Consider the following 25,492-nt stretch of genomic DNA (forward strand, 5'->3'; position numbering starts at 1 on the left):
AGTCCATCAGTCAGTCTACTCAAAGTGTGTATTTTTAGAAACAGTATGGGAGTATTTGTGAGAGGTCTTTCATTTCATTTCCTTTAGCTCTCTTCCCAGTTCTGTTTCTCCCTCCCTCCTAAGGCATGTCACTTTCATCATTGTCACAGAAACAAGAGGTTTATAGAAGCAGATCACTAGTGTCTGTCAGCCGCCCATTGTGAATAGCACTTGCTTCACTTTGTGTGTCTGTGGTCCAGCGCTCCTTGCTGCCCTGTGCTCCAGTAATGTACCGTAGAGCAGACACAGTCTGGAAGTCTGTCTGTTTCCAGCTACGATTTCACTTTGCCCTGGGAGTAGCAGTACCTTCTAGTTAACAACTCACTTGCTTCCAGGCTTGCTTTTGCTTATCCCCGAATTGAGGATGGGGGTCTCGGCAATCCCCTCTGTAGTTTTTAAGTCGAAATCTGAGTATTGGCCTGAAACGCTGAAAACTGTTTTTAAGAGATGCCTCACTACGGGATTACTTATATTTTCTTGGCAAGAGTCACATCTTTATCCACTTCTTAAGAAGGCTACCAAAAGATCCGACTTAATTGCCCTATTGGATACAGAGTCCAAATACTGTGTATCATATTGCTAGACTATCTCAAAACCTTTGCAGAAGAAAGGAACATACTTCCATGGTCCCAGATGGGCTTTCAAATGAATTATAGTTCACTAGATAGCATCATGGCAACCATGTTGTTACCATACAATGCAACTAGCGCTCATAGCCAACTATATACATACTTAGTAGTTTTAAAAAACAAACCTTTGATTCCACGAACAGAGATGTACTTTGGGCTAAACTCGGTAAATGGGGAATCCTGGGCAAACTGTTGCATGCCATTAGGAGTCTATATTCAGATAACTGTATGTAGGTTAAACTAGGGGATAACACTCGCTTGGCAAAAACAAATATTGGCAAATAAAGGGCTGAAGCAGGGTTGTGCCTTTTTGACGCTCCTTTTTAATTTTTTTGTTACCGACAGTGAGGCTACATTAATTAATTCAAGAGGCTACGGGCAATCTAAACGGCAGCCAAGTAAGCACAATAAAATTTGCGGATGTGAAAGTCTTTTTAGATACCATTCGAATTGGTTTACAACTCATACTAAAGACACTACTATTGTCACACAACCAATTTAAAATAATCTATGAAATACAAAGGTTTTGCAATCTGGCTCGAAAAAGGGTGAGGGCACAGATTGGAACACAGCAGGCAAACGATTGAAACTGGGAAAACCAATACTTATCTTGTTGTCACCATACAGAAAAAAGGTGATCGCAAGGCATGAGCAGAATTAATAAAAGGCACAGCAATATCATTAAGATTTGCACTATAAAAATTGTCTAAAACCCTAGATGGCCATCTTTGTCACCACTTCTAAAGGTCATAAACGCCAAGTACATACCAACACTACGCTTTTTCCTTGGAGCAAAGTATACCACTTAGAACAATTTTTAACCTTCCACAATCATCAAGCAAATTAGACTAATTGACCAGCAACTGTGAGCAAATGGTGCTCTTTTGAGGTACTGGTTTAGAATCAAAAGAACAGATCAAAAATCCTTCAAGGAAAATCTTTGCTTCAAAATGTGAAAATCTAATCGTTGGAGGCTTGACTCGCTGATATATTACAGTTTCAAATAGCGTGAAAGAGCAATGAATTTCAAATATGTGGCAACCAGCACTTTCCTACCCTAATGTATTTTCATGTTTCCTATAATTTTATTGCAATTGGTTACAATGATTTTCCGTTATGAATATTGTTTGGAAATACTAGCATGCATCAACACATTTTTCTAAACGATGCTTCAAAGAAATGGTACCTACAATTTCACATTAGTTTAGCAAAACGTTTTTTTTTCCTAGTTGCATTTTTTTCATTTTTATGAACATTTCCTTTTGCAAGGAAAGAATCATCAATCTTGCTTTCAAGCTTTTACATATATTTGCATCTCATCAGAGAGCATCTTGGAAGCGTTATATGTAGCCTTATATTGTTTAACATTGCAAACAGGTGTACACGTTTTTATACTGGAACCACTGTCCGTAGAGCAGTCTGAACTTTCAAAATTTCCTTAGAGCACTCACCCTAATATTAAAGGCTTTGTAATATTAAACCATAAATACAAGTTTGAACAGCATTAACACATGGACACAAATGTTACCTTAACTGCAGACAATGCCCTTCCCTGATCCATAGTGTGGTAGTGTAATCTGTCAGCAAAGGATTTGTGCTGCTGGGGGTTGGGCCTACATGTCCCAAGGACAAAATAAACATGAAAACCTCTTGGCCTTGACCCCCAAACAATATGAATTATACACTCCTGTGGCTAGCAGTGTCTGCAATCAGTTCTCCTCCAGTACTTTCCTCACTCCCACCATCTCCTTAATACAGTTGCCCTTAACCTCGAGTTGATCTCGTCATCAGCCGTGGAACTGCGGGGATAATTCCTCTGCTGTGCTGAGCGTTCCACGGGAACGGGTGTGGCCGTGACGAGCGTTCCATGGGAACGGGTGTGGCCGTGACGAGCTGAGCTCGTCATGAGCACAGGAGCACCGAGCTCATCATGAGCATGGGGGCGCTGTGCGCGCCCCTTTCCCCCCCAGCACAGCGGGGGATTAACCCTCGCAGCGTAGGGGTTAACCCACCCCCACCTTGACGGCCTCTCATTCCAGTAAAGTGTTAGAGGCTAAGCCTACAGTTTTGGGGAAATATTGGCATATGGCACCAATCAATGATTCCCTAAATGGTCAGTCCTCTAGCATGGCATTCTGTGATCTTCAAGTCAGGACAGTTATACGCTGTCTTCCGCATGCCATATCAAGTAATAGTTGATTATGGACAACTTGTATCCTACCCAGGTATTCCGTGGGCAATACAGAGGACTAGAGTGAACATATACACAGTATGCAGTCTAGCTGGACATGAAGTCATGTATGTGGTTATAAAAGGAATACTCCTTAGGCCTCTTGTGTAATCATAGTGTTTGGGAGCTCTATCATCGTCCAGAAACCATTTTCTGACCATCTCGACCCAGATGTATGCAGATCTTGTGCACAACTCAGGGGAGAAGGATGACTTCCGCTCTCTTAGCGGGTCAGCCCACTGGTCTGCCTCATCGCACTGTTCCCTCTTCCAAGTTTCCCCTTTGCAGCTGCAGGTGAGGTGGTGCACCAACCACTTACCTCTGTCCCAGAGTCAATCCTCTTGGGTGCCACAGCTGTTTGTAATATATGTCCCCGTCTGATTGGGACTACTCCAACATCAGTCATCCGACATCAGAACCACCACAATCCCACTGCAGCAAGGCTTCAGCTAAGAGGACATTGCACCCCATTTGGCGATCCTCTCCACTGCCCATTGCTTATTCTGACTTATTGAGTGTCATGACGCCCATCTTGGACTTGTCAGGAGCAGTCTGATGAATTGCTGTCACGCCTTGTTCTAAAATCATTACGCACTACAAAGGCTTCCCAAGGACGATGATTAAAGGCAGAGTTCCCCCTTCATCGATTCCTTGGGATGCTCAGTGTAAAGTGGTCATTTCCATATCAGGAAATAAGGGGATTCAGCCAGCCGCATGGTTCTCCGGACAACATGCCCTTCTAGAGGAGCTGTGTCTCAACCCCCTGGCTATATTTTTTATTAAATGAATTAATTTCACTGCCCTAATTATTGGGAAAAAATGTTGCTACCTTTACATGATCAATAGATTACATTACACAAGGTAAGAAGTATTTTTTAAACAATGAGGAGATTAAGTGAGTTGTCCAGAATCATAGAATGTTAAGCCGATGCCAGGATCCGCACCCAGTTCCCCGTATCCAAAGTTGGCTACTCTGTCCCTTAGGCCACATCACCAGATCATGTTTTCAACTTTCCTGTAGCCGCATCCTCATGGGTTGCCTTTGCTCATGAATACATCGATTCATCATTAAAATAAATGCCCCTAAAGATATCCATATACTCCTGGAAAATATTATTTACATACCACAGAAATATTGCTGATGAGTTGCTGCATAAACCAACGCAATTTTTTACTTTTAACAACCATTTTCTACTCAACTACCACAATAAACTACGGACTTTTCTGTTAGATAGATATTTCTCTCAAATCTGAACTATTTAATTGTGTGATGCTGAATGGTCTCATGAGCATTGTTCATAAAAAGAATTTAAACAAAATTAAACTATTTCTTTGATCTGCAGAGATTGTGCTAGCCAGCTTCACAAAGTGTTAATTTTATCTACAGTACCAACTCTCAGTCTTATAACACTCCGGTATATTTACAGGGAAACCTGCCGTCCTCAAAGAGGGTATGGAGCGGTTCTGCCACGCCACCATCCAGATCACGGAAAAATGTAAGCACTACAGTTTTGTTTTTGAATTTAATGGTGATACAAGTGCATGCAAGTCTGTTGAGTTAAAAAAACACATCTTGTGATTGCTGGATTTGAGATAGAGCCCACTGTTTGAGGATCCAGAGAGAAGGTATGTTGGGTACCTGATTAGCGTAGGAGCAGAGGAAAGTGTGGACTAGATCAAGAGATCCACTTCCGGCCAGTGAGAAATCAAGGGTCTGGAAACTGTAACTAGGTGGACCTTAGCACCAACCTTTGACATAGGCACATTCTCCTTTTAGGACCCTAATGGGCGAGAGAAGTATACTGATACTAAACTAAGAAGTCTCCTCAGATCGGTTTGCATGAATGGTTTGCAAGAGTGAGACGGGGAGGAATTTGCTTTGACAAATAGATCATGGCTAACAGAATGTGCGCAGTTTAGAGATCTAAATTGGTCCTGAGGAAAGCCACAAGACCATCCTTCTGGCATTGGGGGTATCTGAAACATGTAGACCAAATCAGAGATGCTTGAGTGATAGAAACCCATAAGCATCACCTTCAGATTTTAACCTTGCCAAATGGACCCTTAGTAAAACATATACCAGGGTACCTTATAGGCAGTGTTAACCGTTAGATTCCCACCCATCTCAGCAGTGCTTCCTCGAGGGTTGAGGGTAAAAGCATGCCTCGGGACTGTAAGTGTCAGGGAGAACTCTATGATGTAGCATAACACCGTAATTACCAGTTAGTTTGAGTTCTGTTATAAAAAAGAAAACTTTGTCCTGGATAGATTTTGAGAGTCTCATTTTTACAAATAATGGGTTGACTCCCGCTTGATTTCTTTCTGTGTGTATACATGTGTGCAAATGCATTTGTACATCTGTCAGTATGTGTGTTTGGCATTGTGTTTCTTCAATAGTTACTCCCTGGGAGCTATCCTGGTGTCAAAAACCACCAAATGTATATGTGTCTCCCCCATGACATAGGACTCTTCTCTGGCACTAGTCTGCCCATTTCTGGCATAATAGTGCCCATGGCATAATAATTTCCAGGCTTTACATATTTTGGGCATTCTTGGTGTAATTATTCAAATTGGTAGCCATCATTGACATATCGTGAGCATGACTGACCTATGTTTGGCCACCACAGGCATAATAGTGGCCATGACTGACGTATTGTGAGCATCCTGATCATTATGATGTCCAGCCTTGGCGCAGTGGTGGCTCTATTATAAGGCACAGTTTAGAGAGAGGGGATTGATTCAGTTAAGGACCAAAATATTGAAATCAGTTAAACAAGGCAAAAAAACATGTACCTCTTGGACCATAAATGCTCTAATCTATTTTTGACCTCAGATTATCTTTTATCTGAAGGTAAATTTTGATTAATCAAGTACATTTAATACTTTTTGATTGTCATCGAAACATATTGGAGCCATCATACATTCTTGGTTTGCAAAAAGCAAAACTCACAGTGTGGTTTTGACAGAAACGATTTTTTTACTTGTTTTTGCTTTTGTTTTCTTTTTCACAACAACAGGAATATTATACAATCTTAACAATAGACTTTTCGACAAACAATTTACAAATAGTTCTGTATACAGTGACAGGGAAACAAAACATATATTACATAGAATTCATTCATCTTAATCTGATTTACTTAGGTAGTCCTACTATATTTCCAAAGTAATGGGTCTCTTTAGTTTATACGACCTCTATGCAAACAATTCCTAGGTCTAAAGTGGGGTGGTCAGGGAGAACCTGTCAAAATCAAAGACAAAAACTGTCTCAATCCAGCTTAAGTGGGAGTCGTTTTTGGGTCTGGCCAATTCCAAACAGGGAAGCCCTTGGCCTCAGTGTGGGGGGTGCTGACGTATTTCGACCTTCGTGTGGGGACCAAGAGGATTATCAGAAGATCTTCCTCAGGGCTGGGAAATTCTGTGTAGGACTTTTATAAGTGTCATTGTGTGGCTTATACTGATGTCCTGGTCCTGGGTGTGTGGCGCATCTCAGGTTTCTTGATACTCCTCTTCTGTTTTGTATGAAGACTTCTTTTAGTCGGAGATCGTCAGGTTTCCGTTAATCTCTTCGTCCGCCTCCGCGTTCGGCCTACCAGATGCACTACAAATGCAGAGGCGGACGAAGAGATTAACGGAAACCTGATGATCTCCGACTAAAATCAGATTAAGATTAAAAGGAAGGTCACAATTTTTACCTGCTTCCTGCATTGCATTTAGGGAATCACAAATTGCAATTCCCTAAATGCATTTGCAACATAGGTAATCGCAAAAATTGCGATTCCCCATTTTGCGAATGCCTTTTGGGAGGATACATCCCAAAAACCTTTTACCGTTTGCAAATGGGCCGATTCTGCGAATTGGCCCATTTGCAAATGGTAAAAGGCTTGATACATCTGGCCCTAAGTCGATTGCTATTCAAAAATTTCACTTTTAAAGTTACTACAGACAAAAAGATTCCAAAACAGTCATAAATGTGCACCAACACAGGCTTGGATCAAATCTAGCACCTTACATGGCCAGCTAATGGAAGCAACACCCTTCCATAGAAAATAAGGAAGAGTAATTAAAAATTAAACCCTATAGAAAATTAATGTTAAAATAAATGAACTTATTTTGGCTTTTAAATTAATTTGACTGAATGTTAGAAAAATACATCTAATTATATAATAAATAGTAAACTGTTATATTTTTAGTACAATTTGTACAATTTAAACATAAATGTAACTATTTAAAAAAATGTTTTTATTAAAACGAATTCTGTACATAACCTTTAGCAATTCTATTACATATTAAATACAAAAAAGCTTTTTACTGTGCAAGTTTTAAAATAAATATAATTTAATGAAATATATTTAATTATTTTTTAATAAACTTTAAAAATAATAATGTTCTGTCTTTTTTTATTTGCTCTAGGTTTAAAAGGTATTTAAAATTATTTTACAAAAGTATTTAGCAATGCAATATTTGTTAAGTTTAGTAACTTTTTTTTTACTTTTCCTATACTTTAACATAGGGATATCTCAGTGACGAGACCTCTGCCCATGAGTGGAAAATTACTTGTAGTAACTTTACACTCGCAAATTTGGAGCCACCCCTAGTCAGCATATTTACTTCCATTTAAAGTTTATGTGTGATTAAATACATTTAAAGAGTAATCGCTTCCAAAAAATTACTTTTAATAAAATGTAGTGTATAGTTTTTGAGATGTAACTGACATCATGCTAGACATGCAGTGACAGTATCATATAACAGCTCATCAATACTGTTGTGAAACCAAACTGCATAAGAGATAGCTGCTCTCTCTTTGAATATTATATACATTTCTCTGCCCTGAAGAAGTTCCATTTTGTCTAAAGGAATAAAACACATTGACTGTTAAAGTTTGATTTGTCTAATTTGTGAGGACAAATAAAGGCACATTTTTAAGTGAATACTTGAACATTTGTCACTTCATTGCAGTTGGAGTATGCTCGCCTCCCATTTGGACTATTGGATTTTCTCTGCATAAGGTTGCAGTGGTGTCCATAGCAGCTGAGCACCTGGGGATAATGCCCCATTCAGGATTAATCAGGGGTGTGCAGGGTTTCTGTTTTGCCACAACTGCATATTTTGCACTTTGAAGATCTGCAAAGTCCAAATACATCCATGTAATCACACTATTTTCCAATGGACAGTTAGCATTTTATTTGTCTTTGGTCTTTAAAATTAAACCTAGTTGTTCTTTCAAAAATGTTCATAAAAGCTGTGTGTCCCGTGTCATCATGTGTGACACTTTCAGCCAGTCCTGCCCTTTTGGCCTTCAGTAATGTTAATTTTGGTAACGCGCGTGAATGCCATGAGGCATCTTGGTGCTGCGGAGTCATAGAGTTTACAGCTTGCTGTGAGAAAAAGAAATGAGCAGAATTGCTGCTGAGATTAAGTTGAAAAAAGCCACATTTTAGATCTTTCCTAAATCTTAGCATGGTGGTCTACGATTTTAAATATAGTGGAAGGCTGTTCTATACCTTAGCAGTACCACCAATGAAACTCCTGTCTCCTCAGTTGGCCAGTTTAAACCGGGAAGTCCTGACATTCTTAGCTGAGGTAGAATGAAGAGTTCTGGCAGGGGTATAACATTGAAGCCTCTTTCTGAAATATTGATGGCCGTGGTCATGTAGGTCCTTGTTGATGATACAGAGGACTTTGAAAATAATTAGTTTTTTGGTGGGCAGCCAGTAACGTTTATGTAAGTCTTGGGAGGCTGACTAGAATTTTGGGATCCCTAATAGTATAGGAGAAGTTGCATTCTGCAGGTCCTGAAGCTTGATCAGCAGATGACAAAGTTGTGGGACTTGTGAAGTTACGTTGAAAATGATATGTAGGGGATTCAGAATCCCAGCAAGCAAAGTGTTTTTCACTTGAGATTCAATTAGTGTTATATAAAACAATGTATTTATGCTTACCCTATATGTGAAAACAGATGGCTAATTTCAGAGTGGCTATTTTATAAGCTGTGTTTGTTTAATTTCAGCTAGTGCTTAATTTTTGTTGTTGCACTCAAGTTTAAGGAAGTGTGAGCAGGTACATATACAGTTCATTTAAAGAGCACTGTCTGTTAATGATTCACAACTCCCACTTATCACCTACAGACCTGATGAGTACCATATCAGTCCCGGATTATCATGGGAAGTGATAGAAGATTGGTTGCATTCAGTGGGACTAATAAATATTTCCTTCTATGACACTTCCCTGCAGACAAAGGAAAGCAGTAGTAGGGTCCTTCACTTTCGCTTACTTGCCCTTCGGAGGTACGAGTCCCAGTGTTCTGACTCTTCCTCATACTCTCTACAAGGATTTTTTTTTTGTGGAGAGAAGAATTGGTGGCTGGTGACCTATGAAAGTGGTGCACCCATACGAGTGAAGTGATCAACTAGACTTCCTCAAAATTATGCATATTTTAGGGAAGTCCCCCCTAAAAACGTCTAAAAACCCAAAGGTCATACAAGCAGTTCAGAAAGTTCATTTTCACAGGGCCTATCTTTTTCATAATATCTATTTTCACTTTCAGACTCAAGTTCTTTAATTTCTCTTTTCTGACACTTCCAAGTATATGCTTAACCATATGTTCACTTGGAATGGGCAGGATAGGAAAAAAAACAAGCATTTGAAATTCAATTGCTCACCTTTGGGACCTACGTATTTAGCCATGCAGCACATTATTGAGGATACAGCAACATTTACCGGTATATTAAAAGTGCCCGGCCTCCTGAAGCCGTGGCATTTGATGAAAGCTGGTGCTGTGCTGAAAAAAGAAGCGGAGCCCCCTTGTAAGTTTTACGCCATGATCTAAAAGCTCCGGTCTCCCAAAGCTGCCACATTTCTTGACAGAAGAGCATAACGGAAGCTCTACATAGCTGCTACTGTGTTTAAAAAAAGCGAACACAAGCAATGATAATGACAGGTGGTGGTGTGCGGAATGGCACTGGGGAGATTAAATGACGGCAGCAATGATGGGAGGGAGAGAGCGCGAGAATGGAGGCAACAGATGGCCAGAGCTGGCCAACAAAAAGAAACAATCGGTGAAGTCCACTGGGAGGAAACCAAACACCCAAAGGCAGGACAGATTAACACTATTGCCCAACCAGAGTAAAGGAATTTTGAAAGGCAGGCCAACCAACCAAAAGTGCTGGGCGTGTTGAAAGCCCATAGATTGAATACAGCATGCCTCGCAGAGCAGCGCATACGCTGCCCAGGCTCGAGCTAAAAATCACACAAGTTGCAAAGTAGCAGACAATACAATGTGCTCAGTAGCACTAGACAGATTTTGCAGGCTCATTGAGCAGTTCTAAGGCTGTGAAAGTGTTACAGACTAGCCTCTCAGATAGCAGCAGTGGTCAGTTCACAACTATCACTGTAAATATGTTTGAAAATCCATTCATTTTGCTCCTCAATATCAGTTTCTCAATGTATGACAAAGCTTACATTTTTGCATTCAATATAAGCTTTTAGTTTTTGGACAATAATTCTATTATCCCCAAAAAAGCTTGTAATTTTCATGAAATACAACTGTTTTGACCTGGTATATGAGCTTCTTATTACTTAGTAGTACATGTTTAGTGTTAAACATCAATATGTTATTTTCATCAAATACTCATGCACTACAGCCACATATGAAGAGATTCTGCCAGGCAGGCCTATGTTTTGCAGTCAAATGCCATAGACACCTACAATTTGCCAAGAATTGCCACCACTATGCCAAGTGTGAGGCTCCCTAATACCATGGAAGCCCACAATATGGTGCGAATTCTCATCATTATGCCATGTCCAGCATTCTACCAGGCAATGCAATGGCCACTCTCTTCCTTTTTAAAATATATTTTATTGGTTTTCAGTTTTTTTGAGAAAAATAAACTTCCAAACAATACTTAACAATGAACACATGACTTGTATCCCACGGAAATTAGCAATGGCTGAGTAGTGCATTAATTATGTCCTTTACTTGTAATTTGATCGCTCATCAAACTCATCATATAAATCTCTGTAGCCACTTCATTCTCAATCAATCAGAGTACTTTTAAAGCACGCTACTTACCCGTGAGGGTGCCAAGGCGCTGAGGGGTGAGGGGGTGCTGCTACTGCTCGAAGAGCCAGGTCTTGAGGAGTCTTCTGAAGGCGAGTAGGTCTTGGGCCTGCCGTATGTGGCTAGGGAGGGTGTTCCAGGTCTTGGCGGCGAGGTAGAAGAAGGATCTGCCGCCAGAGGTTGTTCAGTGGATGCAGGGGACAGCGGCGAGGGCGAGGCTGGCGTGGCGGAGCGGGCGGGTGGGGGTGTGGAAGCTCAGTCTGTTGTTCAGATAGGCGGGTCCGGCGTTGTGAAGTGCTATGTGTGCATGGGTGAGGAGCTTGAAGCTGATCCTCTTGTCGATGGGGAGCAAGTGTAGGTCTCTCAGGTGGTAGGTGATGTGGCTGCGGTGGGGGACGTTGACGATCAGTTGGATGGAGGTGTTTTGGATGCGTTATAGTCGTCGTAGGTGTTTGGCTGGGATTCCTGCGTAGAGTGCGTTGCTGTAGTCCAGTCTGCTGCTGACGAGGGCCTGTGTCACCGTTCTTCTTGTTTCGGTCGGGATCCACTTGTAGATTCTGCAGAGCATGCGGAGGGTGTTGTAGCAGGAGGAGGAGACGGCGTTGACCTGCTTAGACATGGAGAGGGAGGAGTCGACGATGAATCTAGATTGCCTGCATGGTCGGTGGGTGTTGGTGCTGTTCCCAGTGTGGTCGGCCACCATGAGTCGTTCCAGGCTGAGGGGGTGGGTCCGAGGATGAGGACCTCTTTCTTGTCCGAGTTCAGCTTCAGACGGCTGCTCCTCATTCAGTCAGCGATGGCCTTCATTCCCTCGTGGAGGTTGGTTTTGGCGGTGTGCGAGTCCTTGGTGAGGGAGAGGATGAGCTGGGTGTCATTGGCATAGGAGATGATGTTGAGGTTGTGTTGGCGGGCCACTTGTGCGAGGGGAGCCATGTAGACATTGAACAGCATCGGGCTGAGGGATGAGCCCTGGGGGACGCCGCAGATGATGTCGGTGGCCTCGGATCGGAAGGGCGGGAGGCGGACGCTCTGGGATCTGCCGGAGAGGAAGGATGTGGTCCAGTCAAGAGCCTTCTCTTGGATTCCAGCTTCTAGGAGGCGTGTCTTTAGAGTGCGATGGCAGACCGTGTTGAAGACGGCTGACAGGTCCAGGAAGATGAGGGCTGATGTTTCGCCGATGTCTAGTTGGCGCCTGATGTCGTCTGTGGCGGCGATGAGGGCTGTCTCGGTGCTGTGGTTTCGTCTGAATCCAGACTGGGACGGGTCCAAGATGTTGCTGTCTTCCAGGTGCGGGCCAGTTGCATGTTGAGGATTTTCTCAATGACATTTTCCGGGAACGGGAGCAGGGAGATGGGCCGAAAGGTCTTGAGGTCCTTGGGGTCCGCTTTGGGCTTCTTGAGGAGGGCGTTGATTTCGGCGTGCTTCCAGCTTTCCGGGAATGTCGCTGTTTCGAAGAAGATATTGATGACTTTCCGTAGTTGGGGTGCGATTGCTGCGTCTGCTTTGTTGAATACGTGGTGTGGGCCCGGGTCAGACGGAGATCCTGAGTGGATGGAGTTCATGACTTTGCGTGTCTCGTCGTCGTTGATGTTGGACCAGGAGGTCAGGCGGTCGGCGCTGGTGGTGTTCACAGGGGAGGTGGAGTCTGGCGTAGTCGGGGTGGTCGTGGTGTTGAAGCTGTCGTGGATGTCAGCGATCTTGCGGTGGAGGAAGATGGCTAGTGAGTCACGCAGTTCTTGTGAGGGCGGGATGTCATTGACGTTGGCGCTGGGGTTGGAGAGTTCCTTTACGATGCTGAAGAGCTCTTTGCTGTCATGTGCGTTGTTATCCAAGCGGTCTTTGAAGGAGGATCTCTTGGCTAATCTGATGAGGTGGTGGTGTCTGCGGGTCGAGCCCTTGTGGGCTGCGTGATTGTCCGGTGTGCGTTTGTGGAGCCATGTCTTCTCCAGTTTCCGGCATGCACGTTTAGAGGTCTGCAGCTTGATGGTGAACTAGGTGGCTCTCTTGTTGCGTGTCTGTTGGAGGGTTTCTTGAGCAGGGCGAGGGTGTTGGCGCAGTCGTCGATCCACTGTCTGAGGTTTCGGGCTGCGGTGTCTGGGTTGGTGGGGTCAGTGGGTGGGTTCTTGGCAAGGGAGGTGATCAGCTGGTCTTCGGTGACTTTGATCCAGCAGCAGCGAGGCAGCTGTTGGGTGCGGTGGTGCGTGGTTGGTTTCTTGAAGGTGAAATGGATGCAGCGGTGGTCGGTCCAGTGGAGTTCGGTGGTGTCGTTGAAGGCGATGTGAAATTCTGTGGAGAATACGGGATCCAGCAAGTGGCCAGCGGTGTGGGTGGGTGGGGTGACAAGTTGTCTGAGGCCGAGGTTGGCAAGGTTGTCGATCAGGGTGGCAGAGTTGGCGTCATTGTTGTTCTCAAAATGGAAGTTCAGGTCACTGAGGAGGATGTAGTCTGTGGAGGCGAGTGCGTGGGTGCTGGCGAGGTCAGCAATAGAGTCGCTGAACTGAGCTCAGGGTCCGGGGGGTTTGTAGATGAGTGTTCCTCTGAGGATGGTGTTAGGGTCGGTGTGGATCTGAAAGTGCAGGTGTTCGGCGGTGTTGAAGGTGTCGTCTGCGTGGGTGGCGACCTTGAGGGTGAACTTGTGCATAATGGCTATTCCTCCTCCGATTCTGTTGGCACGATCCCTGCGGGTGATCTTGTAGCCGTCTGGGATGGCTATGACGATGTCGGGTGCCGAGGAGTCGTTCAACCAGGTCTCGGTCAGGAAGGCCACATCTGGGGCGGAGGTGTCGAGCAGATCCCGGAGCTCGACGGTGTGTTTGCATGTAGAGCGGGTGTTGAGGAGTATGCAGCAGAGGTGGTTGGGTCCTGTCCTTGGAGGTTTGGTGGTTCTAGCGCAGGTGAGGCTGCAGGTGTGGCAGGAGAAGGGTCTGTGGGTCTGTTTCGGGGCGGCCTGGAAGCAGGTGTGGTTTCAGCTGGCATTGAGTGCGTGGAGGGTGCTGGCATTGTAGTGGATTCTGGTGCTGTGGTGTTCGCGGGGACCAGGGGTACTGGCGCTGGGTGCGGTCCAGGCGCGGACGGGCGCAGACGGGCTTGCCTTAGGTGCGTCTTCGGCGCGCCAGGGTCGCTGCCACTGTGCAGCCGCTTCTCAGCCTGCATATGAGGTGGCTTGGGATGGAGGAGGAGCTGAGAGGCGGGAGCGGGGAGGCGAATGGGTGTGAAGGGGGCGTGGAGCCGCAGGGAAGCAGTGGCGGGAAAGGGCCGGATTGGGAGCGGCCGGGGGGGCACGGGAACTGGTGCATAGGGCAGAGGGGAGGGAAAAATCCAGGAAACAAGGAGGCAACAGGCAGGCAGGGAGCAGGCAGTCAGGTGACGAGCAGCGGCGTGGGGGCGACCTGCCTGCGAGCAGGGTCAAAGGTTACAAAAAAGCGCAGAAAGGTCACAAAAAATGGGGGAAACGAGTGGCACAGAGGCACAAAGGTCACAAGAAAGGGCAGAAAAGGTCACAAAAAACGGGGGGAAACAGGTGGCACAGAGGCAGAAAGGTCACAAGAATGGGCAGAAAGGTCACAAAAAGCGGGGAGAAACGAGTGGCACAGAGGCAGAAAGGTCACAAGAAAGGGCAGAAATGTCACAAAAGACGAGGGAACGAGTGGCACAGCAGGCAGAAAGGTCCCAAGAAAGGACAGAAAGGTCACAAAAAACTGGGGAAACGAGTGGCACAGAGGTAGGAAGCTCACAAGAAAGGACAGAAAGGTAAAAAAAAAACGGGGGGAAACAAGTGGCACAGGAGGCAGAAAGGTCCCAAGAGAGGGCAGAAAGGTCACAAAAAACTGGGGGAAACGAGTGGCACAGAGGCAGAAAGCTCACAAGAAAGGGCAGAAAGGTCACAAAAAAACCGGGGGAAACGAGTGGCACAGAGGCAGAAAGGTCCCAAGAAAGGGCAGAAAGGTCACATAAATGTAGGGGCAGCTAAGCCACAGAAGGGAAAATGGGCAGAGAGACACGGGGGCCTCGAGGGGAGCAGAAGGAAAAACTGGGCAGAGAGACACGGGGGCAGCGAGGAAGAGAACGGGCACAGGCGGTGCTACGTGGAGGGGGAGCGACCTACCTGGAAGGGTGGGGGGAATCACTGCCACAGACTATAACATTCTGAAATGCCAGTTTTAGAACCCCCAACTTTCTAAACTTCCCAAGGCACCCTGTTGAAGAATACAACGTTATTTTTGTTAACAAGCAGCAGTCTATGTTGGCACACCAAGCTTCCATTGGCAAGATTGTTGGCTGCCACTTGTGTCTCTATGAATGACAAATGAAGGTGTACAAACAATTTAAGCCGTTTGGGTGATTTTGTTTGCCCCATACATCCAACAAAGCTGACAGATTGACATTTCCCAAATAACATAGACAACATTACGCCCCTTTCACTCAAGAAAACTTGGATTTTAGAGCATTCCCAGTAAGTGTGGAAAAAGGTATCTTCCTGACAACATTCTTTAGACAGTAGGGTGTAGAAAGTTTATCAAATCTCTGTAGCTGCACTCTGGTATATTAGCGCACATAAAGGACTTGCACTACTCTGAAACCTACCCTCTTTGCAATCTGTATGGGGTGCATCTGTGCTTCATCCCCCTCAAATTCTTCTACTGGCCCTATGTCATTTTACAGTTTTTGTCTCAGTGGCTCCAGGCAGCTCACAGAATTATTAACCAATTTCCTGTAACACAGAAAAATTACTTACATGGATTATCAACTTAAAGAGTTGAGTTTCACTTGAATCTATCGTTTGTCATCAAATGTTTTAATGTCCAAGAGCACCTATATATTTCCCATATAGGATAGATCTTTCCCCTATCTTTTGGCTCGTATCTCTTGTGTTTTTGGCTTCCAGGCAGTGCGGACTTATGGATATGAAAACCATCTCAAGCGTATGGCATGAGATGTCAGTAGCTAAACTTCCGTAATCTCGTGGCGAGATGCCTTAACAAAGAGCACGCAGGTTTCCGATATGCGTCGCTTGAATGGTGTGTTCAAATAATCAATAGCCTAGGTTCCATTAACACTTTGCTTTCAGTTTAACAAGTATATCTTCATTGGTATTGTCCTGTAGATTATTATTCCTGAATCATCATTGCTGGGTTCCCAACATCAACCGTGTATTTCTTCAGAGTTCTCTCATGCGGCCGCCATGCTCGTTACACCACGAGGATGCCGTGATGTACATCTCATGCCATACGCTTTGAGAGTGTTTAGAGGATACCCTGTATCCACACTTTAAGGAGCCATACTTTTGTCTGTTGGTCCTGAGGAAAGTGGTACAAGCCCACCGAAAGGCGCGTCGACCTGGCGTGAAGAGTAACTAACTTTACCTGTACAACCTCAGATACAGAGAAAAGAGATTGTCCTGACTGCTTATTGAAGTGCTTGTAGATGAATGAATGTGCAGTGTATGTTTGATGATAGGTTTGTGGTTATGAGGGTATCTTTGATCTTTTTATGAGAGGAAAAAACCCCCAAAAATGTTTTTTGTGCACCAAATTTGTTATATATGTATTTGAAGAATAGACTTTTAGCTAATGCAACTGAAAAGAATAATGTAATGAAAATTCAAAAAAGAAATATATATAAAAATATGAAAAGTAATTTTGATATGTGTTGAAAAAAATGAATAAAATATCAAATATATTTTGAATAAATTAGCGTACCCCTGTTAATTAGAAATGATCTTCTGAAAATACTTGAACAATGTCGATTGATAAATAAGGTTGAGGCCACGAGGGAATTTTTTGCATTGTCTGTACATTAGCTCTTCTTCATTTTTGTGTTCTTTTAACCATGTTTAGTTACCTAAATTGGTTTGGGAACGTTATTCTTATTTTTTTTATTTTTAAAGCAAGTTTTATTGAATATAACTTATTGTAACTCTAAGACACATTCCACAATTAAAAACACTATGGGCCACATGCATCATTGTAAGGTTTTGCGATTCCTTATTTGCGATTTTATGGGAATCGAAAATAAGGAATCGCAAAATGGGATGCATGATTTTAGTCGTATAATATTTGCGATTCGGTAAAAATCGCAATTTTTACCGAATCGCAAATATTATGCGAATTCTAATTTGCGATTTCGCAATTGCCATTGATTCCTATGGGCCAAAAGGCCCATAGGAATCAATGGGAAGGCAATGACATTTTGCGAATTTCAATTAGCGATTCGCAAAATGTTAATGCGTTCCATGGGTGCAGGGGGGGGTCCAAAGGACCCCCCCTGCACCGCTGAAATGTATTTTAAAGTGCATGTTTCACACACACATGTCCTAAGGACATGTATCTCTGTAACATGACAGTGTTTAAAATGCAATTTTGAGCATTTTAATACTTTTTCGCAAATTACCACAAGGTTCACCCTCGTGGTAATTTGCACCCCCTAATTGCGAATTCGCAATTTGACAAACAATCATGCATTGATTTTAAGGAATCGCAAATTTGCGATTCCTTAAAAGCAATCGCATTTTTGGAAATCGCTAAAAATAGCGAATTTCACAAAAATGCATGATGCATCCCAAAAACTTATTTAGGAATCGCAAAAGGACGAATTTACCGATTCGGACCGTTTGCACTTCCTAAATAGGTTGATGCATGTGGCCCATGGTAACATAAACACAACTGTTTAATGTTCTTAAATTAATCTAGGGAAATTGTATTCATGGTTGAGAAAAGTGAAGAATTTCCCTCCAATGCCCTAGCATATGAGTCTATTCTTAGAAATAAAAGTTATTTTCTCCAAGATTTTAATCAAGATTGCTCAATAATCTAGTGATTAACATTTGCATACACATCACCATTACAATTTCTTTCCCACCCTACTAGATTTTCTGGATCCATGGTTTAATTAGAGGACCCTGCAGTGAAATCTTAAATGTCATTGAAGACTATCATTTTTTCATAAACTTCTGCTAGCTCTCCTAAACTCAATGCCAATTTGTTTAAGAAAATTTTCCCAAAAAAGTGCAAGTTTGCGTATTTAATCAGCCTATATATAAACACCCCCTACACTTTTGCTGCTTTTTATTTAATTGATATTTTCAAAAGCAGATGATCAATCCACTAATCTTTAGGCCTCTCGAAAATGAATCACTATGTGATTCTCTGTACTTTTAAAGGCTAACTCCTCTTGTGTTCCCTTATTAAAAAATGCTATAATTTCTACAAACCTTCAATATCACTACTATAGCTATACCACATGCCAGCTTTCCACGGATTAATGGTATGATTACAAGCCATTAAGGCACTAGTATGCCCCCACATACACAGCATACATTATCACAAAATCTTACTGAGACGCCTATGGGAGGCAGGAGTGAGGGATACGGCATTGCATTGGTTCCACTCTTTTTTGCAGGACAGGCATCAAGCGGTATCTCTACCTCCTTTCCAATCTGCTTTCTTCCCGGTAACGCACGGAGTCCCACAGGGCTCTGCCATTAGCCCAATACTTTTTAATATTTACCTTAGGCCACTTATTCTTCTGATCAAAAGCTTCGGCATCAAAACCATTAATTACGCTGATGACACGCAGATGATCCTCTCCTTGGAAGGAGAGGACCCTATCTCCATAGAGATCCTACACAATTGCCTGCGGGAGACATCAAGGTGGCTGAAGAATAATTCACTACAGTTTAATGCAGGGAAAACCGAGGTGCTTTTTAACAGTGGCTCGAGGATCCCCCGTCCATTCCCTAGCAACTTCTGGCCCCCGGAAACTGCTTCTAATGTACAGCCTGCAGACTCTGTCCGCAACTTAGGGGTCATGCTTGACCACAAGCTCAGCATGGAGACCCATGTTCAGAAAACCTCTGCCTGCTGCTATGCCATTCTGCGCTCTTTAAGGAAAGTTCTGCCCCTCCTTCCCACCCAGGCTCGTGCCCAAGTAGTTAGATGCACTATCCTGAGCAGGCTGGACTACTGCAATGCCCTCCTGCTCGGGGCCCCGGAGTATCTATTGGACAGGCTCCAAAGAGTCCAATCTGCGGCTGCAAAACTGGCCTTGGGGCTCCCGAGGAGATCCCATGGACCATCCGCCTTGGCACAATTGCATTGACTCCCTCTTAGACAGAGAGTGCAATTTAAGGCCCTCTGTATTGTTTTTAGGGCCCTCCATGGTTCCGGCCCAACCCCTTTACAATCCAAGTTTGTGTGGTACGCCCCTACTAGACAACTCCGCTCCTCGGATGCCAAACTGGTAGTCACCCCCAGATTCAAGAAGGTCAGATCCGGAAGTAGATCTTTTGAGGTTACCGCCGCTAGACTCTGGAACACCCTCCCCACCGAGATCAGACATACCAATGAACTCCTACCTTTCAGAAAAAAGGTTAAAACTTGGCTCTGCCCGGGCTAGCCCAAGTCCCCTCTGTTTCCACCCCCCAATCCTCCTCAGATTCTGTCAGTGCCAGGATGCCTGCAATGGCGACAGTTTGCGCTTTACAAATTCTTAAAATAATAAGAATAATACTGCCTGTCCTTCCAACTACTGTCTGCTAGTACTGCCAACAAGCAACTGCACATGAATGGAAACCTTTTTCTAACATCGATATCTCCAGCATCATGTTTTACGTCTCATTTCCTCTACACTTCTCCACTTCACAGTTTTTAAAACGCCTTTCCTATATGGTATTCCTTACTATCCACTCCCACACATTGTTTTGCATCTCTCATACATCACTGACTAACAAACAACTTGTATAGCTATTGGGTTTAAACATCACAAATGTTGGATTGTTACAGCCCCAATCCAAATGAGTTCTCTGTCTCCTTTGGCATATAACATACATGATTGGTGTGCAAAAGTCTTCTTTCATTACAGAACATTTTGACTCTTGTAGCCTACATCCATGCTTCATAGCTATCAATGACACCTGGGATGATCTATTAGGCCCCCCTACAACTTCTACCCTCCACACTGATCTTGCCACCTTCTGCCTAACTCCATGAAGCAACCACAAAGATGGAAGCGTTTATATCCACCTCAATAAGTCACTTATGACTGTCTCTAGTCAACCTCAGTCACTTCCCGACTTCCTCTCATATATATCATTCTACATCTGTCTTCAACTCTTTCCAGGCCAACATCCCACACTTGCAGAATTTCACTACGGTAAAGTATAGGAAGTTTTTTAAATATTTAACTTGAAAATAAAAATTGCAGATCTGTTTATATTAAATATAAACGTAAATTCATTGTATGTATTTATTTAAAATGTAGGACAAAATAAATAATGCTGCAGAACCCTTAACTTATTTTCAGATAAATCTTTAATAAAATTAAGATAATTTTTCTGAAGTTTAAATTAAAAAATACATTTCTACCTAGAGACAAAACGAATTATGCATTGATAATCGTTAAAAGTGATCTATTGAATTAATGGCAAATAATGTAGGAAGATTTTAATAAAAATTGTTACCATTGATTTATATATACAAAATAGTGTTCATATTTTATAATTAAATAAAACATATGTTCTATTTTTATATGTTTAACTTTAAACTATTTATAATAATTTTTTTAACTATTTGAAATAATTTTTATTTAATTTAACATTATTTCCTATGGATTTGATGTTATTTTCATAGCTCCATTATTCTGTATTGGTGGGTGTTGCAGCACCTGTGGTTGGCTGTGTGTGGTGCTGGACGTGCAATTTTTTATAAGTAGTAACTTATACTCAGATTTTGTAAATAGCTGAATGTAGTAAACTCACTACAAATTGTAAATTATTTTAAAGTGTAAGTTATCTTTGTGAAAAATGCCATAGATGTTAGTAGTAAATGTTGGATGGACACAGGGGAGTGACTGGAGAAAGGGATATACTGCTGCAAAAGGGGAGGGTATTAGGGAAGAGTAAGGATAAGTTTAGGGAGGGTTGAAGATGGGTTTAGGGAAGGGTGTCGCCCACCCACAAAAGAATAAATCCATTGTTATTTACAAAATTACTACTGCTGAAAAAAACAGTAGTAAGTCGGGCAATACACATGACCAACCAATGATACTGCAATACTATCCCACAGAAATAATGTTTTAGTGAGAGTTGTTCTCTTTTCATGTTTCCTGAAAACATATCACACAAACATATTGTATCTAGATACACCTTTTTTTAGACCAGCAATGTGCCAGGATAAGATGGTGATTATGTTTACTGGATCACTTATACCATTTTTAGGTAGAGATCATGCAGTTGTATTAAGACCTATCATTCAAAATCACGGAAAAAGTCCTGTTCCATTTTCTTCTGTTCTACTTTTAAAATCAATATTTAGGAGAATTTTGCATTATTTCGCCTAAAAATATTTTTAATTATTTTTTCGTGTGAAATACACTTTTTTGTACTTTTCCCTATACTTTATCATAGGGAGTATACAAAATCGGGGCAGATATCACCAAGAAAAAAACACAAATCCATAGGAAGTAATTTATTATCCTAAGGACTCATATGAAGAAACTAAACAGTATTTACATAATTTTGGGCTCTGCAGTGATACAGGTGACATGTGAAGCTGAAGGTTCACTCTTCAGAACATCTGCTTGACTCGGGGAATTATGATATTGCTAAAAGAAACAAGGATGAAAGCCAAAATAATCTGAAAAAAATACACAATTTTAGGCCCTGAAATCCTACAAACCTTGAAAAACAGAAAGCAATCTTCACCTAAAGGTGCTACAAACCTTGCAAAATTCCTGAAACAATAATGAGAGTATGACTGTATATGAAGCCTAAAGCCACATTTATCCTAAATAAGTAGGTACATAGAAGTGATTAAGAATATCCTAGATATGCTTCCTCTGTTGAGCAACAACTTTAAATTAAGACATAAATTGCACAAGAATAAGAGATAGAGAGAACACAGACTAAGGGGTCGATTCCGATCCTGAAAAAAAAACGTCTGTATGATTCGTATCCGGAGCCCTCTCCGCACGAATCGTAAACATGCCGTACGACCCGACGAGTACGATCCGGACCGGGGTATGAGGACGCGATTCGTACGGTCCACGTCAGGTAAGGGCGATTCGTACGGAAAAGCACACAATCACATACACACGTACAGTCCGTACACCCCATGATCGCAGGGGTACGGTGCGTACACCCCATTATCGCAGGGGTATGCACCGTACCCCTGCGATCATGGAGTGTGCGCACCATACCCGGGGGGGCCGTTCCATATCTGTTTCTGGGCGAACTCTGCTTTTACAGCTGTTTTCAGCTCCCATAGAAAAAGGGTTGTACGATGCGTACCCCACAAGAATCGTACTTGCTGGGTCTCATAAACCAGCCGCGAACCATACGGATGTCGCGTACAGCGGGTTCCGAGGGAGATTCTTACGGGGATTTGATTCATACAGTCTCTGTACGATTCGTACGTAGTCCAGCTCCTGGTAAGAATCGTACTTCGTCGTACGTACGGGGGACGTTGCAGGGTACAATTCGTACGGGAAAAACGCTCCAAACGGCTATTCGGAGCGTTTTTTCCCGAATCGGAATCGACTCCTAAGTGATAGTAACAAAATGTCTTCCTCCAAGAAATGTTCAAAGGTAATGTAACAATAAAAGGTGTATAATGAATACTGTTCAACCCTCCATCAGGTCACTAAAGTTGGTAGATGTATGTTGTCACTGATGTTTATCCTCTATGAGATACAAAGTTGTTTGATGTTTTTCTATAGTGTTACATGACCGAGCAATATCTGTAAAGTTATCTTGCGTTCTATTCTAGGGTATTCCTACAGGTATAATTGGCTGCCCATACTGTTAATGATGATTAGTCAGGCTCTACCAGTCCTAATTTGCACGTGGATGCTATGCTCTCAAATAAATGTAACAACATTTTTTATCAAGATTTAATGTATTAATGCCACCATTGTCGTGCAAATACTGTGCCTGATTTACAAAGGCAAACGTACACTTTTGTGTAAATCTACTACTTTTCAGATTCACAAACAACTTGCGGATTCCTACCAATCTGCACTCGCTATACTTATGTGTGCGGAGTTCTGCACACATGGAGACTCCACAGTCAGATGGCGGACGGCCGCAGGTCCGTCCGCCATCCTAATGAGCCCCTTAATTTATTTATATTTCATTCTTCTTATGACATAATAGCTAACTACCCCTTTAACAATCACCACAGAATTATTCTCTTTTTCCATTTACAAATACCTGTGAAAAAGCAAAATAGTCACCAAAAGCTTAATCTCATTCACCTTCAATATTATCCTGAAAAATTAAACACCAAATAGAGCCCCTCAAAACCACCAACTACACCGAGTGTTCAACTGACACTGAGAGTGGAATGTTCTCAGGCACCGTTCAATTGGCTTTGGCTGCCAACATTAAAAGGCACACTAGCGCGTTCTTACATTGTTTTCTATGGGAATCTGCCTAACTGAAAATGGCACTAATTCTCATGGGGATTAAGAGCAATGACGCGCTCATTCTCAAGGCTCAAACAAATCTTGTGCTCTGCACTGCCTCAAAGGGACTACTTTCACAAACCCCATGTGTGTTTGTTACGTGCCCAAATCACAAGCAATTCTGTTAGGGTAAACAATAACAATACCTACCTCTTTCCACCTTAATACGCCAAGACGCTTTACTTATAAAATCCTAACGACTACCACGGGTTACTTACAAACAGAAACTAAAGCTGCTGCGATCACCTTGCCTGCAACCAATGTTCCAGTGTGTTTTGGTAAGCCCTGCTAGGGTGGGACTTCGTCCCCTAGACTTTCCATGATCCAAGGAGGGACCTCAGGCGCTGATGCTACTAAAGCACTGCTGGTGCCCTGTATTGTGGGATGCGCTCTTCGGTGGTTTCTCTGCCCGCACTCACAGTGCCTGCAACCTGTAGTTCAGTGTGTTTTGGGAGGCCCCTGCTGCGGTGAGAATTTGTCCCTCATTATTTCCCTGATCCAAGGAGGGGCCTGAAGTTGATGCTGCTAAAGCACTGCTGGTTCACCGAAGCACGGGAGGTGCCCAGGCCACGAGGCTCTGGGAAGGGCCATCCCTCCTTATTTCCATGCTTTCGGACCTTGGCCACCTCCATAGAACAATCCCTTGCCTCCATCCTGAACGTATAGGACGATGGGAAAGAGGTGAAGCGTCATGCCGACTTCCAAAGAGTGTCCAATAATTGCTACTATTACGAACTTTCTTACCAATGCTATGGGCACTCTTAATAATGAAATAGAATGTGTTAAGGAACAGCTAGGCACCACAAACAAAGCACTAAAACGAAATCTGTCCCCTGTGTCATTGAGAGTCTCAGTACACCTCCCTTAAATGCAAATAAAGATGCCTCGCTAACAATCCCTAATCCATGCGTGCCTAATGACGATCTATAAATTGATCTCAATAAGACACAGATGAAATAATGAGCTCCCCACCACTCAAAAAGGCCAGTGGTCCCACCAAAAGTTCCTCCAAATTAACTGCCACATGCTTAAACAAGTGTGAAACCTTAGTAAAGCTGTCAACCCTGAGTGTATGAGCTAACCTTTGACCAGATATGGGAAAGATATCTATGAGGCTCTTCTTACACTTACCAAGCTGACCGCTAGTTTTGATGCAGCACTTAAAAAAGTCTTCACACCACTAATGACCACTTTGATTAATATTGACACCATCTCAAAATCTTTGACTGGCCAGGGCCACTTCATTGCATTGACTGAATTTTCTACTGCTAACGTGGAAACATTACAGCCGTAATCAACTTGTACAGGGCGCAACTTGAGACACGAGGGTGACCAACGAGGTTATGGAACACATCCCAACCCTCTAACATGGCCCCAAGAACTGATTTTCATCAAAGTTCCACCACATTGGCCTATCTCTTTTCATTCCTAACAACTCCACAGATGAATTCGGAGGGTGTAGATAAATCCACCATAAGATCCACTGACAAAGGGTACACGCAGTGACAAACTACTTTGCAAAGAACCATTCAGTTTCCACCGGAAGCTCTCCCGTTGGTGACAATTCTGAAAACTGTTCCACCTCTTAGTCCAGGTCAGTTCGATGTAGATGTTTTTGCACAGTTTGATTTTAAAAGCATATTTTGTAACATGGCTAGCCGCCTTATTACGATTAAAAATGCTGGTTGGTATAACATAATTAAGCGCTTCAATATTGTTTGCTTGCAGGAAACCTGAACAAGCTACACAGTTTTTATTGATGAGTTCCTCTCAATTCCTACTCCAGTTGAAATCTCAAGAGGAGCCCATCATAAAGGTGGCCTCTTAACCTTAATATCAACCACTCTCCCCAAAAGTTATTAAAACCTTTTTGGATTCTCCCCATTTTCAAGTCATCTTCATTCCGTTTGAACCGAAGTTAGTCCTTGTCATCATACATTCTAATCATAACATAATGTTGTTTAAAAAAGTGGGGATCGGATATTAGCTTGCCTAAATGATGAGCTCAATCCTAATATCATGCTAAATGCTTTTGAGGAAATCTGCCATGCAACAAGCCATAGTAGGAAAAGGGAAACC

General features: G+C 42.8%; 1 protein-coding gene across 1 annotated transcript in view; it reads left to right on the plus strand.

Annotated features, from left to right (window-relative positions):
• CFAP95 (cilia and flagella associated protein 95) overlaps positions 1-25,492 on the plus strand; it is a 208,550-nt gene that overhangs the window by 87,687 nt on the left and 95,371 nt on the right. The window contains exon 4 of the mRNA XM_086963071.1: positions 4,326-4,394. Coding sequence (XP_086819197.1) covers positions 4,326-4,394 — 69 coding nt within the window. The remainder of the gene's footprint in view (positions 1-4,325; positions 4,395-25,492) is intronic.

The sequence above is a fragment of the Lissotriton vulgaris genome, chromosome 3_1 (genome assembly GCF_964263255.1).
Source record: "Lissotriton vulgaris chromosome 3_1, aLisVul1.2, whole genome shotgun sequence".
NCBI classification, from domain to species: Eukaryota; Metazoa; Chordata; class Amphibia; order Caudata; family Salamandridae; genus Lissotriton; species Lissotriton vulgaris.